Source organism: Esox lucius, chromosome 13 (assembly GCF_011004845.1).
Source record: "Esox lucius isolate fEsoLuc1 chromosome 13, fEsoLuc1.pri, whole genome shotgun sequence".
Classification (NCBI taxonomy): Eukaryota; Metazoa; Chordata; class Actinopteri; order Esociformes; family Esocidae; genus Esox; species Esox lucius.
Window position 1 is genome coordinate 32,115,505 of NC_047581.1, and position 17,615 is coordinate 32,133,119.

At 45.0% G+C, this 17,615-nt stretch overlaps 1 protein-coding gene across 4 annotated transcripts in view; it reads right to left on the reverse strand.

The window, feature by feature from the left end:
• Positions 1–17,241, reverse strand: part of stpg2 (sperm-tail PG-rich repeat containing 2) — a 36,853-nt gene extending 19,612 nt beyond the window's left edge. For 2 of the 4 annotated variants that reach the window (XM_020052287.2, XM_020052289.2), the window contains exons 1-10: positions 16,969–17,241; positions 15,494–15,603; positions 15,194–15,352; positions 14,770–14,943; positions 13,506–13,621; positions 12,762–12,873; positions 9,403–9,507; positions 5,327–5,486; positions 4,040–4,203; positions 3,627–3,719 (exon numbers count right to left, since the gene is read on the reverse strand). In XM_020052287.2, coding sequence (XP_019907846.2) covers positions 3,627–3,719; positions 4,040–4,203; positions 5,327–5,486; positions 9,403–9,507; positions 12,762–12,873; positions 13,506–13,621; positions 14,770–14,943; positions 15,194–15,352; positions 15,494–15,603; positions 16,969–17,074 — 1,299 coding nt within the window. In that variant the 5' untranslated portion in view covers positions 17,075–17,241. Of the gene's footprint in view, positions 1–3,626; positions 3,720–4,039; positions 4,204–5,326; positions 5,487–9,402; positions 9,508–12,761; positions 12,874–13,505; positions 13,622–14,769; positions 14,944–15,193; positions 15,353–15,493; positions 15,604–15,747; positions 16,289–16,968 lie in introns of those variants that run through there. The other 2 variants (XM_020052290.2, XM_020052291.2) reach the window with 2 other exon arrangements.
• Between the last annotated feature and the right edge of the window lie 374 nt (positions 17,242–17,615).

Here is a 17,615-nt window from a genome sequence, read left to right on the forward strand (position 1 = left end):
CATCTGTCTCTGTAGCCAAAAGCTGTTTTATGAGAAATGCATCCTGGTAAATGCCGCTCTGTCAACCGTGGACTACGTTGGTATGGAGCAGTTCATGGATGAGCTGGTGCCTCTTTCATCATCCCCGTCGACAAAGCTCAAAGCGCACTGGACTGACATACCGTGGCGTGAAACAGAAATTTGTCTACATCAGAATTTGGCCATATTTTATGGCACACTATTGTCCAATCTTCAACCAAAACCTAATATTAGAAAAAAAAGTAAACTCTTGTGAACAACCAACACAACTGTCACATCCTGGCTATGCCCCTAGCCATCTCTGCGCTGGGCTGGGGCCATAGTCAGGACTGGACAGAAGGTGGTGCCTCTAGAAACCTCTACTTAGTTTGGAGGTAGGTGTAGATCGTGGCCTCTAATTGGGGAACCTATTTATGGTCTATGTTTGGGTAGATCATTTTGGTTTTATGTTTGTGCTTGATGCCCAACGTCACTGGTTGCTGCTTTGTTTTTGTTTCTTTTAATTAAAAGTATGGATTACTACCGTCCTTTTGTCTCTGCGCATGTGTCCCACCTCCACAACCGTGACAACAACATATTTAAAAAAATTAATTAAATAAAGGTATGCCACTGTGGAATCTGAGCATTAACAATTACAATATGAATGTACATTTCATTGGAAGTGAATGTGCCTAGATAATGAGAACAACAGAAACCTCTCTGTTTAGATTATCTCTCTGTAGGTTGTGCTCTAATGACAGGAATGTTTACGATGGCCATATGGCATGGGGGTTGACTTCTAAAAACATGGTCTTAGTTAGAAACGCCCTTAATGTATAGGCTAGCTGGTAACCAACATTACAGTGAGAAGAGATTGACTGAGATGAGATTGAGGTTGTGTAAGGAAGACCAGGTCCGTAACCTCATGAACAAGACTTTCTAATGCTGCAATAAATAATATAATTTCTCTCTCCCTTGACAAACGGGTATGCTAATTATTACAACCACTATACGAAATGGCCGATTTCTTACACCACCAAGCGTAAGGGGAAAAAAATACTTAGACTAGTCGGCAGCAACGACTGTAACCAAACTCTTCCAGGGGTTATTGGTCAGTCAATGGCAGGGGTTCCTTCAAGGACGGCACGTTGTCCAGACCCTAACGCATCAAAGCATCCCCAAACCTAGCCCTCAATGTGGAATGCGGTGTTTGGTTTTCGCCAGACTTAACAGGGCCCAAACATGCTGCCCAAACATGTCCCTTTCGACTCCTGTGCCCACACAGTGTTCCAGAACCCTTGGGGATCATTCATTGTGTACTTCCTTGTGAGCAGGGGTTCTCATTTTAGCCCACTGTCTTTCTGATGGCAGTCATCTGAGTTACAGACATTGACCTTAGCTGAGGTCAGAGAGTTTTGGCAGGATTCAGAAGATTCAAAAGCATCTTAGGAATGGCTTTGTAACACTTTTCAGACTGATAATCATCAACAACTGTGTTCCGGAAGTGTTTAGGAATGTATTTTGATCGTGGAATGACGAACCTGTATGTTTAGTCCAGTTTATCTTAGAGAAGCCTCTAAGATAAATTGTTTTGAAAGGTATTCAACCACCTGAATCTAATTATCCATTCCATTGGTTAAAATTAGGGGGGCAATAACTTTAGGATATTACATTAAATAGCACACCAAACAAATGAAACAACCACCAAGCTTTGGTGTCATTCTTTTCTCTCTGAATCCTTCTATATATTACTCCAAACCACAAAACTATCTGATGAAATTCTACATGAAAATAATGCAAATCTGACAAGGCAAATACTTTACAGTATGGTTGCTGCATATTATTCATTAACACAGCATAAGACCTTGAGAGTAAATACGACTTAAAAAAATTTTTTATTCGTTAATACTATGCTGCCCAGAGAATGCAGTTCGACACTTGAAAACTACTTTAGAGAAATGCTCACTAAATAGTAACTAACTGTAACAATGACTTAAAAAAAAAAAGATTGTATACTCAGTTATACGAAACATGTCAATACTGGTCTAAATGTTTTGTACGGAAACATCAAGCTCCTTGCCGTCTCATAACGAGTTAAGTCTGCCACTGAAATAAATTACATAGAGGCACCTTGCAAAGGTGCTGCATTCTCATTCCAAGGAAGGGCTTCTTTTCGATGTGCCCTCCCTCCTATTTGTGCTGGGTGATAGAGCCTCAAGCCTTGCAATAAATACAGATTACAGCAAGCACATGTGGCTGTGGGAGTCAGAGAATTAAATACAGTAGTAAGTTAGTCTAACTTAATGTTGTGTTCCAATATAGTTTGATGAATTAATTAAACCATCTTCAACTTAGTTAAAATCCAGACTAGGCATTAGTTTTGCAGAGAAATGGTGTTTCATTTGGCAAGCACCAGTGGAATGCATGCATTCCCCAAAAACTACAGCTTATGAACATATATTCTCTTGAAACAGTCAGATTTGACATTAATTTGGGGTTTGAAAATGTGGTCACCCTAATCAAAGTGCACTTTCCCAAAACTGTCAGCTAGTTTTAGCTAAATTTACATGATTTAGCTAAAACTCTTATCCCAAGAAATCAGGGATATGTTTTTTACAGTTTTCTACTTACTGTCGGCTAGGACATCCAACCCAGCAACCTTCCAGTTACCAGCCCAACACATCAAACACGCAGCCCGGATTTGACTCTATAGACAGTCCTGTGTCTATAGCCTCTCCAGGGTCGTAGCTAACACAGGGTATGATAAACACAGTAGCTAACACAGGGTATGATAAACACAGTAGCTAACACAGGGTATGATAAACACAGTAGCTAACACAGGGTATGATAACACAGTAGCTAACACAGGGTATGATAACACAGTAGCTAACACAGGGTATGATAACACAGTAGCTAACACAGGGTATGATAACACAGTAGCTAACACAGGGTATGATAACACAGTAGCTAACACAGGGCATGATTCACAGGGCCCATGGCTTGGCGGGGCCCACTGATCGTTATAATATCACATGTATCCCCAGCAACGGCCCTGGCCTCACCTGAGCTGTAAAGCTGTGGTCTTAATCACCGCCTCCCAAATGGCCCCTACTCGAGTCCCCTATTGAGGGAATAGGGTGCCATTTGGGACGTGACATACAGCTGGTGATTCATTAAAAGAAGCAAGTGTCTGTGAGGGAAATTAATTACACGTCTCGTTTTGTGATGGTCAGGATTTGATCAGTCCCAGGGGAGTTGGGACGACGTTGTGCGTGGACAAAATTGGCGGCGTTTGCCGCATCTGGAAGCATCAGGGTGATGCTGGAGAAACGCTGCCAGCTGAGATGCTTTATTTACCCAGGCCAACTTAAACCCCGGCGTATTACTCCCACTGACCGGCTGCACACACAAAGTTCCGCTAGCAACTTATAACTGAGACATGTTCATCGGCAGGCAGACTAGTGAACGCTGCTCCTGAGGGAAAAGGCAGGTGTATGTGGTCTGACTGTACATCAAAGATATTCTATCCAGCTTGCATGCCATGCAAATGCACGCGCTAATACGTCACGCCGATAGGGGAACAAAGAAACAGGAAAATAATCAGATAATATCCCAGCCTGTGTTCTTACTTTGGCCACCAGGGACACGGCGAGTCGTCCGATGCCAGACTTAAACGCAGCCGTTGGCTGCTTCTTGTACAGCTGCTCCGTCGTCTCCTCTACCTGCCAACACACACGCACAGGTTTCACCATGTAGGTAACCTTAACCCTAACCCTTACCGAACACTTACCTTAACATGTATGCCTAACCTTAACCCCACCCTTAATGCCTAAACCCCAATTCTAACCCTAATGTTAACTAAGAAGTCAGATTACTATCTGTTACTGTGGTACACACAAACACACACATGCAGGGAGGCGTTGGAGGAGTCCTGCTGATCTCTGAAACCACCACTGGTGCAGCCCACTCGCCAGATGAGCACACACCAGCCTGGTCTCGCTACCAGTGTCAGTATGAAACACACACATTGTTATCGGTTTACCTTGTACTGCCCGGGCCCGGGGACATTCACCTCCTCCTTACTGTGGAGCGCCAGACAGCGCTGGACAGTCGAGCCGAAGCCAGCCTTCCTGGTGCTCTCCAGGTGAGCCTTTTTCACGCTGTCCTGCGCCAGGCCATACTCAAACATGTTGTAGGCACCGGGACCTGAGATGGGAGAGGAGCCCGGCATTCATTTGTCGGCTGTAAATGGATAAATGTGGGGGAATCACTCGGTGCGATACCCCACGCCTACCTTGATGCATTAAATCTCTCAGTGTACGCACACCAACACTAAAACACAATACATAAAAGCTCTACTTCACACTTATTGACATTTCAGTCATCAGTGAGAACATATCTGGCAGCCCTCTCTGCACTTGGCAAACAGTGGCATTTCCAGAGGATGTACTAATGTCATTATGTATCAGCCATAAAACACACGGCAGGCCCCTAAATAACATCCATACACACCAGGTTGGCCGCGGAATCCGGGCGGAGGATCATGAACGGCTACCATCCCAAACCCCACGTTACCTCAACCCAAGGAGGTAGGGAAGGTCCTAGTGTGTCCAGTTCTGACCAATAATACTTCTTCTGGTTACTAAAGGTGGTAGGTTCAGTGCCACTGACAAAGATCACCGTTTTGTTTGGATACTATCTGTGACTTGGGGGAAGTGCTTTTTTGTTCTTTTGTTGTACTGGGTATGATGGTTTGAGAGTTATTCTGTTTGATTAAATGTTGCAGTGCATACAGCAACTTGAATTGCTATTTAGGAAAGAAGCAATATCGGTTGCTTATTCTTCCAGGCTTGGAACATGAGACAAGATAAGCAGTATTATTTAAAAAAAAATTGTCTTTGTCTTTTCTCAGTTGTTTTTCATGCAAGAATGTACAGTTTTATTTGTAGATGTACAGTATTATGTGTACATCTACAGAACTATGTGTAAATGTACAGTATTATGTGTAAATTTACAGTATGATGTGTAAATGTACAGTATTATGTGTAAATCTACAGAACTATGTGTAAATGTACAATATTATGTGTAAGCCTACAGAACTATGTGTAAATGTGTCTGCACAGCAGCCAAAATGGTGTCCTACAAGCCAACGTGGACAGAACACCATGACAAATCATGACACTATTATCATAACAGGACAAATCATGACACTATTATCATAACAGGACAAATCATGACACTATTATCATAACAGGACAAATCATGACACTACTGACATGTAAGAAACAGACACACACACATTTTGGGAAACACACACAGACACACACACCTGGAGTGCACTGTTTGTGGCTGTCAGGGAAGAATCGCACGGCGGTCAGGCCAAACGGGCTTCTCTTCATTCCTGTGGTCTTCTTGAGGATCTCCAGGGCACAGCGCGGATCGTTGTATATGCCTACTGGAGGGGCCTGCTCCTTTACAGCAACGAACCGCTGACAGACAGACAGACACCGTACAATACACACGTCTGATTGCGTAGTAATATTTGAAAGGAAAATTGTCCCCAGGCCAATGCCTCTGAATCCTCTTATAATGTAGAGGCCCTATCTGACTCTGAATCCTCTTATTATCTAGAGGCCCTATCTGCCTCTGAATCCTCTTATCACCTATTGAGGCCCTATCTGGCTCTGAATCCTCTTATCACCTATAGAGGCCTTATCTGGATCTGAATCCTCTTATCACCTATAGAGGCCTTATCTGGCTCTGAATCCTCTAATTGCCTCTAGAGGCCCAATCTGCCTCTGAATCCTCTTATAATCTAGTGGCCCTATCTGCCTTTGAATCCTTTCATTACCTATAGATGCCCTATCTGTCTTTGAATCCTGTTATTACCTATAGAGGCCCTATCTGCCTCTGAATCCTCTTATTATCTAGTGGCCCTATCTGCCTTTGAATCCTTTTATTACCTATAGATGCCCTATCTGCCTTTGAATCCTGTTATTACCTATAGAGGCCTTATCTGCTTCTGAATCCTCTTATTGTTAAAAGGTTTCTGAAGTTTTCAAAATTTCCATTTAGATATTTCTAACTTCTGACCCAAGTATATTCATTAATTATTAAAATAATAATTCATTATAATACCTACAGTGAGGAGAACAAGTATTTGATACACTGCCGATTTTGCAGGTTTTCCCACCTACAAAGCATGTTGAAGTCTGTATTTTTTATCATTGGTACACTTCAACTGTGAGAGACGGAATCTAAAACAGAAATCCAGAAAATCACATTGTATGATTTTTAATTAATTAATTAGCATTTTATTGTATGACATAAGTATTTGATACATCAGAAAAACTTAAAAGCAGAACGCAATTACAGAGATCATATGTTTCCTGTAGTTCTTGACCAGGTTTGCACACATTGCAGCAGGGATTTTGGCCCACTCCTCCATACAGACCTTCTCCAGATCCTTCAGGTTTTGGGGCTGTCGCTGGGCAATACGGACTTTCAGCTCCCTCCAAAGACTTTCTATTGAGTTCAGGTCTGGAGACTGACTAGGCCACTCCAGGACCTTGAGATGCTTCTTACGGAGCCACTCCTTAGTTGCCCTGGCTGTGTGTTTCGGCCACGACCCATCTTCAATGCTCTTACTGAGGGATGGAGGTTGTTGTCCAAGATCTCGCGATACATGGCCCCATCCATCCTCCCCTCAATATGGTTCAGTCGTCCTGTCCCCTTTGCAAAAAAGCACCCCCAAAGAATGATGTTTCCACCTCCATGCTTCACGGTTGGGTTGGTGTTCTTGGGGTTGTACTCATCCTTCTTTAGGAAGTTTAGACCAAAAGAAGGATGAGTTTAGACCAAAAAGCTCTATTTTTGTCTCATCCCACCACATGACCTTCTCCCATTCCTCTTCTGGATCATCCAGATGGTCATTGGCAAACTTCAGACAGGCCTGGACATGCACTGGCTTGAGCAGGGGGACCTTGGGTGCGCTGCAGGATTTTAATCCATGACGGCATAGTTTGTTACTAATGGTTTTCTTTGAGACTGTGGTCACAGCTCTCTTCAGGTCATTGACCAGGTCCTGCCGTGTAGTTCTGGGCTGATCCCTCACCTTCCTCATGATCATTGATGCCCCACGAGGTGAGATCTTGCATGGAGCCCCAGACCGAGGGAGATTGACCGTCATCTTGAACCATTTTCTAATAATTGCGCCAACAGTTGTTGCCTTCTCACCAAGCTGCTTGCCTATAGTCCTGTAGCCCATCCCAGCCTGCAGGTCTACAATTTTATCCCTGATGTCCTTACACAGCTCTCTGGTCTTGGCCATTGTGGAGAGGTTGGAGTCTGTTTGATTGAGTGTGTGGACAGGTGTATTTTATACAGGTAACGAGTTCAAACAGGTGCAGTTAATACAGGTAATGCAGGTAATGAGTGGAGAACAGGAGGGCTTCTTAAATAAAAACAAACAGGTCTGTGAGAGCCGGAATTCTTACTGGTTGGTAGGAGATCAAACACTTATGTCATGCAATAAAATGCAAATTAATTATTTTAAAAAATCATACAATCTGATTTAATGGATTTTTGTTTTAGATTCAGTCTCTCAAATTGCTATCCAGATCAGAATAGACGACAGATAAATCAGCCAGGAAAATAGAAAGTAATCACAGAAGTAAAGATCAACTCTTAACAGACATCCAAAATCTCTGGCTCCTCGGCATAGATTTGGAGGATGATTTGGAACTTAAAAATGCCGGGTGGTTCGCTCTGAGAAACCCACTCTCCCCACTAACCGAGGACACTCTTTCCTTCAAACACAAACACCGCCGATCCATTTGAACTTCCCGCTTTTAGACAAGTAGCACATGAAAAGAAGGAATACATGATCAGGAACGCGTTACTAACTGAATGTGCCAGATTATATTTAAGTGCTTCTTTAGCTGATGCGGGCTGAGGTCGGCAGAAACAACAACCGCCGAGGGGGTTGGTGAGACGGGGAAGGGTGGGCGAGGAGGGAGGATGGTCGGGTGGGTGGGTGGGGTGTGTTCCAGCTGCTCCTCTCATCCCCTCCCCTAACTCCGGAAGAGAACGTCAGATGGCGTGAGCTGTGTGGGACCAGGAGAGGAGGACCAGAGAGGCAGAGGGCCCCTAGCTGAGAGACGTGGAGAGACAACTTCATAGTGCAGACCGGCGTGCTTGGCAGCGTGGGCCCAGAAAAACCAGGTCAGAGGAGTTTACTGAAATGCCCTGTAAACTCCAGAAGGGTGACCAACCCCCTCTCTGAAACACCTGCAACCTGTCTGTCTCTCCTCAGCTCCAACCTGTCTGTCACTCTCCAGGTGCCCATCTATCTATCTCTCCTCAGCTCCAACCTGTCTGTCTCTCCCCAGGTGCCCATCTGTCTGTCTCTCCTCAGCTCCAACCTTACTGTCTCTCACCAGGTGCCCATCTGTCTATCTCTTCTCAGCTCCAACCTGTCTGTCTCTCCCCAGCTCCCTCCTGTCTGTCCCTCCCCAAGTCCAACCTGTTTGTCTCTCCCCAGCTCCCACCTGTCTGTCTTTCCCCAGGTCCAACCTGTTTGTCTCTCCCCAGCTCCCACCTGTCTGTCTCTCCCTAGCACCCACCTGTCTGTCTCTCCCCAGCTTCCACCTGTCTGTCTCTCCCCAGCTCCCACTTGTCGGTCTCTCTCTAGCTCCCACCTGTCTGTCTCTCACCAGCTCCCACCTGTCTGTCTCTCTCTAGCTCCCACCTGTCTGTCTCTCCCCAGCTCCCACCTGTCTGTCTCTCCCCAGCTCCCACTTGTCTGTCTCTCACCATCTCCCACCAGTCTGTAGAGAATCGTGAAGTGTTTAATATGCAGATGGAGCTGTTTTATATCCAAGTTGGGAGTTAGTTCAGGGATGCGCGCGCGCGTGTGTGAAGATGGAGACAGCGCTAATTAAGACGTCTGTCAGGAGTTTCTTTTAGTCTATCTATCGATATGATGCAAACAGAGTTCTGCTGAAGTGCAGAGGGTTCTTGTGGCGATCTGAGCTCTTCCTAATCCAACAAAGGAATTCATTTGAGGGTTGCGTCCCAAATAGCATGCTATTCCCTCTACTGTGCACTACTGTTGTTTAGACCCCTATACCGCCTAATCTAAAGAAGTGTACTATGGAACAGTATAGTTCCATTCGGGATGCAACCTGAACACGAATGACGAAATAGCCTTTTTTATACTGACAGCCCAGCTGAACTCCTGTGTATCCCAAAATAACCCGTTGATTCCTGACATCTGGAATCTGGGCAGACAGGCTCGTGATGCTGTCTTGTCTAAGGGTCTGCAAATGTGGTACGTCTGACTGAAGGCTTTAGTCCTCCTCCACTGTCTCCCATAGCAGGCACGTCTTCTGCCTTTCACTGTACCTCTGTCTGAGAGAGGAATGGAGGGCTTAGCACTAGACTCCCGTACGGGTTGATCGGCTTCTCAAACTGGCTCCTGATGTGGTACTGGCCAGGACCAGGCACTCCCTACAGACAGAACAGACAGGAACAGACACAGGGAGCAGAGAAAGAAACAACAAAGTGTTATTGGTTTGTCCTGAGAGGGAGCGATAGAGCGTCTTGTTGGATTGAAAGCCATGTGAGCGCTCACAGATGAGGAGCACAGGATGAGGTGGGAAAAGAAGATGACTCAATTATGAAGATGAACAACACTAGTGGAAGGAGCTGCCGATGGGTGGGGGGTGAAAAGAGAGGCATTATGGTTAGAGAGGAATGATGACAGAGGGGTGACAGAGAGAGGTACTATAGACAGAGAGGGACAACGTAGAGAGACTGGGATGATGGGGGAGGGATGATGGAGAGAGAGGAACTGGAGACAGAGAGGGACAACGGAGAGAGACTGGGATGATGGCGAGAGAGGGATGCTGATATCCAGCCCAGGCACCAGTGAGGGGAGTGGAGTGGGCCCTTAGACAGAAGATCTCCTCCCTAATTTGGTCCATTCAGCCTCCCTATGAACAATGTAACGTGATGTATTGACCATTAGAGTCCGCAAGGATGACGTTAGTTACCCAGGACACACACACTGAGAAACCAAGTAAGCACAAAAACTAAGCAAATGTGCACTTGCTGAAAAAGCCGCACACAAACACACACGCACACAAACGCACACAAACGCGCACACAAACGCACACACACACACACATTTCAGCTCTGAGAAATAATGTTGTCTGGGAGAATGAGGCGCTGTGTGTGGCTGCTCTGTGCGCTGCGAACTCTTCGGAGGCCACCTCAAGGTTGTGGCGGCCTACATTTCACAACACTGGCTCCCATTACATCCCTAACTCTCCTGTGTAGGGCCTGTTGGTTCTGGTCAGAATGAATATGCTGTAAAGGGAACAGGGTGTTAGTTGTGATGCAGCCATGTTCCTTGGCAGAACCGCAGAGAGCTGGGTAGGATTTATGAAGTACGGGGGGCGGCAAGGTGACAGGATTAGGGTCCGTTCCATCCAGGGCCATTTAGTCGCCCGAAAAAGCTGTGAGGAGGAAATGTTAAACTGCAGTTAATCTATTGAAACTGGCTAACTGAACTATGTTCTACTGGGTTTTCTCCACTCCTGAAGGTACCCCAGAGGCTGAACCTCAGGCATTACACCCAGGACATCAGATGACAATACAGAACTGGAAGACATTAAAAGGAAAATGAAGATCTCCATTATTTTACCAGGGCTGCACATCGCCCGCTACTCCCAGCCAAACCTGTGACACAGGGACCCTCTATCAAGGACAGGGCTGGTTAATTTGCATAGCCAGCTACCCCTGGCTCACGCTAGACCCATTAAAATGGAAAAATGTGTTGTGTGTGGACTTCCAGAATTGGGGGCCGCTGATGTCCGTTCACCTGCCAAATGTTGGGGACAATACTGGTGGGTAGTGGTTTCATGGATAGGTTTAGTCATACTGGTTATAGTGGTTTAATGGATAGGTTTAGTCATACTGGTTATAGTGGTTTAATGGATAGGTTTAGTCATACTGGTAAAAGTGGTTTAATGGGAAGGTTTAGTCATACTGGTTATAGTGGTTTAGTGGATAGGTTTAGTCATACTGGTTATAGTGGTTTAATGGATAGGTTTAGTCACACTGGTTATAGTGGTTTAATGTTACCCAGTGTTCCTCCTACACTCTTCTTTCTGAAGTGTCATAGATTGAGTGACTACATCATCAAATGTTGCCAGGTATAATTACCCACTCTCAGCCGACTTAATTTAAATGGAACCAATCCAACCAACCATCCAATGTTGGCAGTTATTTAAGACCGTTGTTGTTGGCCATTTTCACGACCACGTACAGCTCCGGGTTGGGGTCAATTTGGTATCAGTTCAAAATGAAGTTAGACCTTTCACCAAGTAAACTAACTCAAAGTCAACACATGAAAACAGAGTAGCAATTTTCAACAAGTTTGCAATTAACTGAAAGAGTAGTGACTCATTTCAAAAGGCTTCTTGATTTAATTATTTCTTGGGGGTGGGGGGGGGGGGGTTCTGAATTAAGTGACTTCAATTCCAACCGAACCCCACCCTCATACTCAGTGGGGTCGACAGTGAGTGGGAGAACAGGCCCAGGTTCTGTAGGTCCTGCTTCAAGGTGGTGCCGTGCCAGTCCCTCTCTAAAGACGATGGATAGGAGCCCAGCCAACACTGGGGGGGGGGGTCACTTTAGAAAACCCACACTGACAGGAGGGCAACTACACACACACACACACACCATTGCCTTGCCATACACACCTGACCCTCCTCTCACCACAAATCCCTAAAAGCAGACCATGGGTCTGTTTGGCCGTGGCCAGGGTCACCCTCGGATAGGGCCACAGTGTCACTGGACCTCCCTGTCTCAGCCCCAAGGTTTTACACTGCTGTATTATTGTGCTGGGGGAGTAGGTTTGGTTCTCATTCTCCACTGTAAATCCTTTGTAAGTCAAAGGAATGCGCTCTCTAAATTCTCCTTGTGTCCTGCTCTGTTTCAACTTAGGAAGACAGGAGGTCTTGGACCACACCTCAGGAGTACCAGGCCCGAAAGACACGTAGCTGTCCCTGTCCAAAGTCCTTGCGGTTCTGGTGCAGATCAAGTAGCTGATGATACCTGACAATTTCAGAAATTGAAGAAAATTTGCAGGCAATTAATGTCTGCTTATTATAGAGTAGGATGAAGCCACCCATAGATACTGATCCGGGGTCAGTTTGCAATTCCCCACCAATGGTTACGGTTAGGATTGAGGCACAGAAAGCTGATCCTAGATCTGTTTCTTTGAAAAACTTCAGCCCATATTCACTGATCACACTGTAGGAGCTCTGTCCAATTGTGAAGCTTGAACGCCATCTGGTGGTGAGTGGTATAACGGCGAGAGCAGGTAGAGAAGTCACAACACTGAAGAATGCTGCAGTGCTTGCAGTAAGCATGTCAAGGGAAACACAGATAAAGAAAGGAACGGCAGAGCAATTACAAACATCAATAGGACAACAACATCCCAAAGAAGGTGTCACGAAGGTGTCACTTCTTGACAATTAACATTTGCTTTTTCGGTCTTAATTTAACATTAGGGCTTAGGTTTGCAGTGTGGTAAAAGTCACTGTGAAGGTTAAGTTAAAAAATGAAGAAGAGAAATTAGTTGTGGTGGGAGTGGCCAACATTTTGCCTATGCGGTTATAGAGGCCGGTTATGTTGTGGTCATTACGGTGTGACCACAATGCACCCCCCGAAGTGGACCACCACTTCAACCTCACCTTCTTCTTCTCTTGCAAGGGGACAATCTCATGGTAGCGCGGGACAACCAGCTCTGACCGACTCCCCTGCCCATTCCTCATATTGACATTCTCGTACACAGCCTTGAAATACCTGGAACACAGGACGGGGGGGATGGGAAGTCATATTTATCAGCAGCTCTGAGCTCTCAGGCGTGGGGGGAGGATGCCTGGGCCCTGTCAATCATTGCCAAATGACCCTGTTAGTCCCATATACCCAGGAAGGCACAGCAGACAACGGAGGAGCAGTGATTTACACGACCCAGCTAAGCTAAATTGAGGAGATTGAGGGCTGTGTCGGTTGGAGGGATGCAGGTGCCCTCCCCACTATTGAGCTGTTGATGCCTTTCAAATAACTGCGTTGGGAGGGTGCCCACAATGCCCAAAAGTGCTTAGCGAGACTCATCCTTACTCACCGTCAATAATGTCAGGATGGAGGTGCCAGCCGTAAATTATATTAAACACTTTAATATCACTTCAATATTATTTTGGCATAAAAAAAACCCAGACAGAATAATGGAGCATGTAGCCTGTGTTTGAATATGACCCTGTTGGATTTCGATAACTGGGAAAACAAATGCACATTACAGGGTATTAGAGTCTCTTATTGCCTAGGTGCCTGACTGGGGTGGTCCTATAGGCCAGAGTCACTGGATTGGACCAGCCTAGGATAGGGGTGTGTGTTTAGTAGCACTGGTGGGGCGAGTGTGAGGAGGTGGGACTCACGCATCGTGGTCATACTGGCCTGGTCCAGGACCCTCAACCACCTTCAGCTCTACTCGCTTCCCAGTCATCTTTCCAAAATGGACGCCTTTGTACTTCTGACAGGCGCTGGATTTTGCCTGCAGAAGATGGGAGTAAAAAAACATCTCTGAAGGTGGAGGGGTTGCTGCTATTTTGAATTGTATTCTTAAGGATGGGTTGAAGAAATGTCAATAAATGTCGGTACATGTCAGGAGAGATTTAGAAGCCAGTACCTCTTTTCTTTACAACCTCTGCCATTTCTACTCGGTCGATTGCAATATGGTACAGGAGTCTTTAATTCATAGTAATGACAATACATGAGCACTCCTTTCTTAAGTGATTATGCGATCAAAATGACACAGCAGGTTTGAATTCAATCAGCTACCCCTGAACAGCAAATGAACATGTTGCATCCAATTAGCTAACACCACAAACGTCGTTTAAAAAAAAAGACAACCAAAGAAAGTGCAACCGAGACTCACACTACAAACCAAAGGTATGAATAATTTGGTTTGTTTTGAAATTAATTGTAGATTTTGAGCTGAGGTAAAAAAAATAGAGTATAGGCCACCCCCAACAGTACTGCCCAAATAAGAATTTTCAGCGTAGTCTCACCCACTTTGAAAGAACACCATTAGAAAGCTACTTAGCTCTGTGACCTGATAAACTTGGTGGTTAAAAATGCATGTCAGTCAGGAGATTTAAAGCATTTACAGACAGGGAGAGGAAGAAAGGAATGAATTGATGGACTCTTGATAACCCTAAATCACTAGGCTCTTTCTGCCGGGCTGGGTTGACATAACCTACCTCAAGGACGCCGTTCACTCAGTTAGTCATTAGCAAATGAAATATGGTCTAATTGACGGCCCGACCAGCGAACGTTGCATTATTTTAAGTGAATATTGTAATATAACTTGGAGAATAATTACTAATGGTCTTCTTTGTTGACACCAGAATAAATGAACAAGGTGCTTTGTGACTTTTTAAAGTGGAGCTCCCATCATTAGCTATGGAAATAGATTCTGGGCAAATTAAGAGACCCACTGGTGCATTAGATCGGCTGCTGCTAATGGAACTCTCTCACACAGAGTAAGTGCAAACACAAGCACAAGCACACATACACACACACACACACACTCACGAGCAGACACACACTAATGAATTTACTCTCAGCACACACACTGTCATAATGTGTGTGTGTGTGTGTGTGTGTGTGTGTATGGTGTGTGTGTGTGCTCTCTCTTACCAATAGCGGGTTGTAAAAAGCAGGTCCTAATGAGTCATCCTTTTCGTCTGGCTTTTTCTTGCAGAGAAACCCCTGTCCGTTATCTTCATAGCCAAAGGCCTGTCCTGGGGAAGGGATTGATGGGATGTCTGGCTGCGGCAGGAACTTCAGGTGTGTATGCCCTCTGTGAAGTCCCTGGCAGGAACAGAGAGTGGGAGCCTCTTTACCAACAATATCTCCATCTTCCGGCTCTAGGTTTTTGAAACGCCCTTTGTTTGCCGACCCACTCATCTGTCCACGGGTGGATTTGTCAGTAAACACCGCAGCAAAACGTTTAGCAGTTTAGCATCAAAACTGACAGTCAACATATTGAAGTAGATGAGTCCCTGTTAAAGCCTGCTTGTTTCTGCTTTGTTCCAGGTGAATACTTCCTAGGACTACACACCAGTTTTGTGCCTCTCTTCCCCGGAGGCTGGACCTCAGCACTGCCAGGAGTGTCGCCAGCTGGTCGGATGTTGTACGTTCCAGGCCCCGGGACCTCCGACACCATCTCATCGAACCGCTTTGAACGATTCCGGAGACTTTGTCCTCCCACAATGTGACCCTGTGAGGTTCAGATCAACATCGCCTTTGTTTGTGATAATGACCTAAACTTGCGTATCAAATTCAACCCATGGATTAATTCTCCCTATTTGACAACACTGATCAGCAAACGATTCATTTCACACTTGGGTGGATGTGTTACCTTGCCTTGGTAGCTGTTATACTGCCCTGGTCCGGGCAAGTCGGTGTCATCGCTGGACCTGTGGAACAGTGTCTCCCGGGAGGACAGTGAGAGGAATGGAGCATAGCCATCTGAAAAACAGTTAAGAATTTCAGTCTCTGTAACTGACATGTCACAACATGTGCCAGCATAAACAATTTCAGAAACAGCATACTCCGTGAAACAAAGATCAACATAAGGAACAAGGATCACATAGCTGTCGGTGCTTCTAATACCTGTCATGAACTGTACTTTTTCCTTAAAGTACTTGTACTTTACTTCAACCAATGTTTTATTAGACGGGGTATTTCGGGACATGGTTGGGCGACATGTGATCGTCTTTATAGATTACATCCTGGTTGGGCGACACTAGCTCGAGGGTACTGAAAGGTACTAAAGAGCCCTTCACAAGGCTGACAGACCACAGGAACTTGAAGTACACCCGGGAAGGGAAATGCCTCAACCCTCACCAGACCTTGTTCTTTGCTGGCTGCCCCACAAGGAAAATCTACGTATCCAAGGTCGGCCCGTTTACCCCAAAGGATAAGTACTGGTACAGGTAAGCGGCACTCTCTGCCAGTGGCTCAGCGGCTTTGGACTCAGATCACCATTGACTTCCTCACAGACCTCCCTCGGTCAGACGGCAACACAGTCATTCTGTGATCCGACCCATTCCCTTTCCCGGTTTTCCCTTTGCTGTACAAGTCGTCGAGGCGCCACTCCAGCAGGTCTTCCGGCACTACGGCCTTCCGGAAGACACTGTATCGGACTGCAGCCCCGTGTCTGGAGGTCGTTCATGGGCCACCTGGGGGTCGCAGTGAGCCTGACATCTGGGTACAATCCCCAAGCTGGCGGGCGGGCAGAGCGCACCATGCAAGAACTCTTATTATTATTATTATGTCATCTGTGTCGTCCCTGTTTTGAAATGTAGCCTCAATCAAATAAAATGTATAATTAAAAAAGTTAGATAGTTGCCGATCAACGTCTTTATTTGGAGCAGTCGTTGCTCTAGATATTTTTGCTTTACCTGGCAACACCGACCACAGGTGGCCTCCAACCAAGTTGTAGAAACATCTTAAGGATGGTCTACGGAAACAAGATGAACATGACCTCTGAATACTAATACTTAAAATGGACTGAATATTTATGTTTTTTGTAATTTTTTAATACATTTCCAAATAAAATTCTGCTTGCTTGGTCATTATGGGGTACTGTAATTTGTTTAGACTGATTTGGAAAAATACATTTAAGCAATGTTATAATTTTAGGTGTATCGTTACAAAATGTTAAAAAGTGAAGGGGACTGAATACTTTCAGAATGCACTGTAGCTGACTTTAGTTACCCGACTGCATGGTTTCAGCAAGTGACATTAATTACAAATACTTATGACTTGCGACATTTTGATGGCATGGCTAGCTAGTTAAACCTGTTAATTCGAAAAAGATAACGTTCTTACCAGATTTCTGGGTTTTATATTGATTGACCTCATATGATCCTGGCCCAACTTGGGACGTAGTACTACCGACGGTGAGGTAGGTACATCTTGGAGTGCGACAATACATTTTCACCAGCAGTAAATATAAGACAAGGCTACTTTATGAGATAACAAATATTATTAGGTATTAGCCATATCTTCCCTTTTTGCTCACTAGGCTACTTATGATTCATAAAAAATTATTTTAGCTCAACGTGTTTTCGGCGCGCTCCATGTTATTTAGTGTCTAAGCAACGCACGGGCTACGCATGTTTGGTGTCATATTACACAAAGAATACTAAAACAGTATTGTTGTAGGCTTTACAATGATTGCGATTTTTTTTTCATGCACAAGGTAAACATTCACTTCTGTAATAACAGTTATTTTCATGATAATTGTTCAAAAGTAAATTTCAAACCTAACGGAGGACCCTTTTATTTAAAACAATGCTGCCATCTAGAGGTTCACCATTAACGATGCACTTGATCTCAGCAAACTAATATTTGTGCAGAAATACTTCATAGAAAAGAGACGTTGTGGAATGACAAATGATCCATGCGATGGCATTTCATTAATTTTAACAAGTGCCGATGGTCCATTAACTGTGCATTATTCAGAGGAAGAAGCT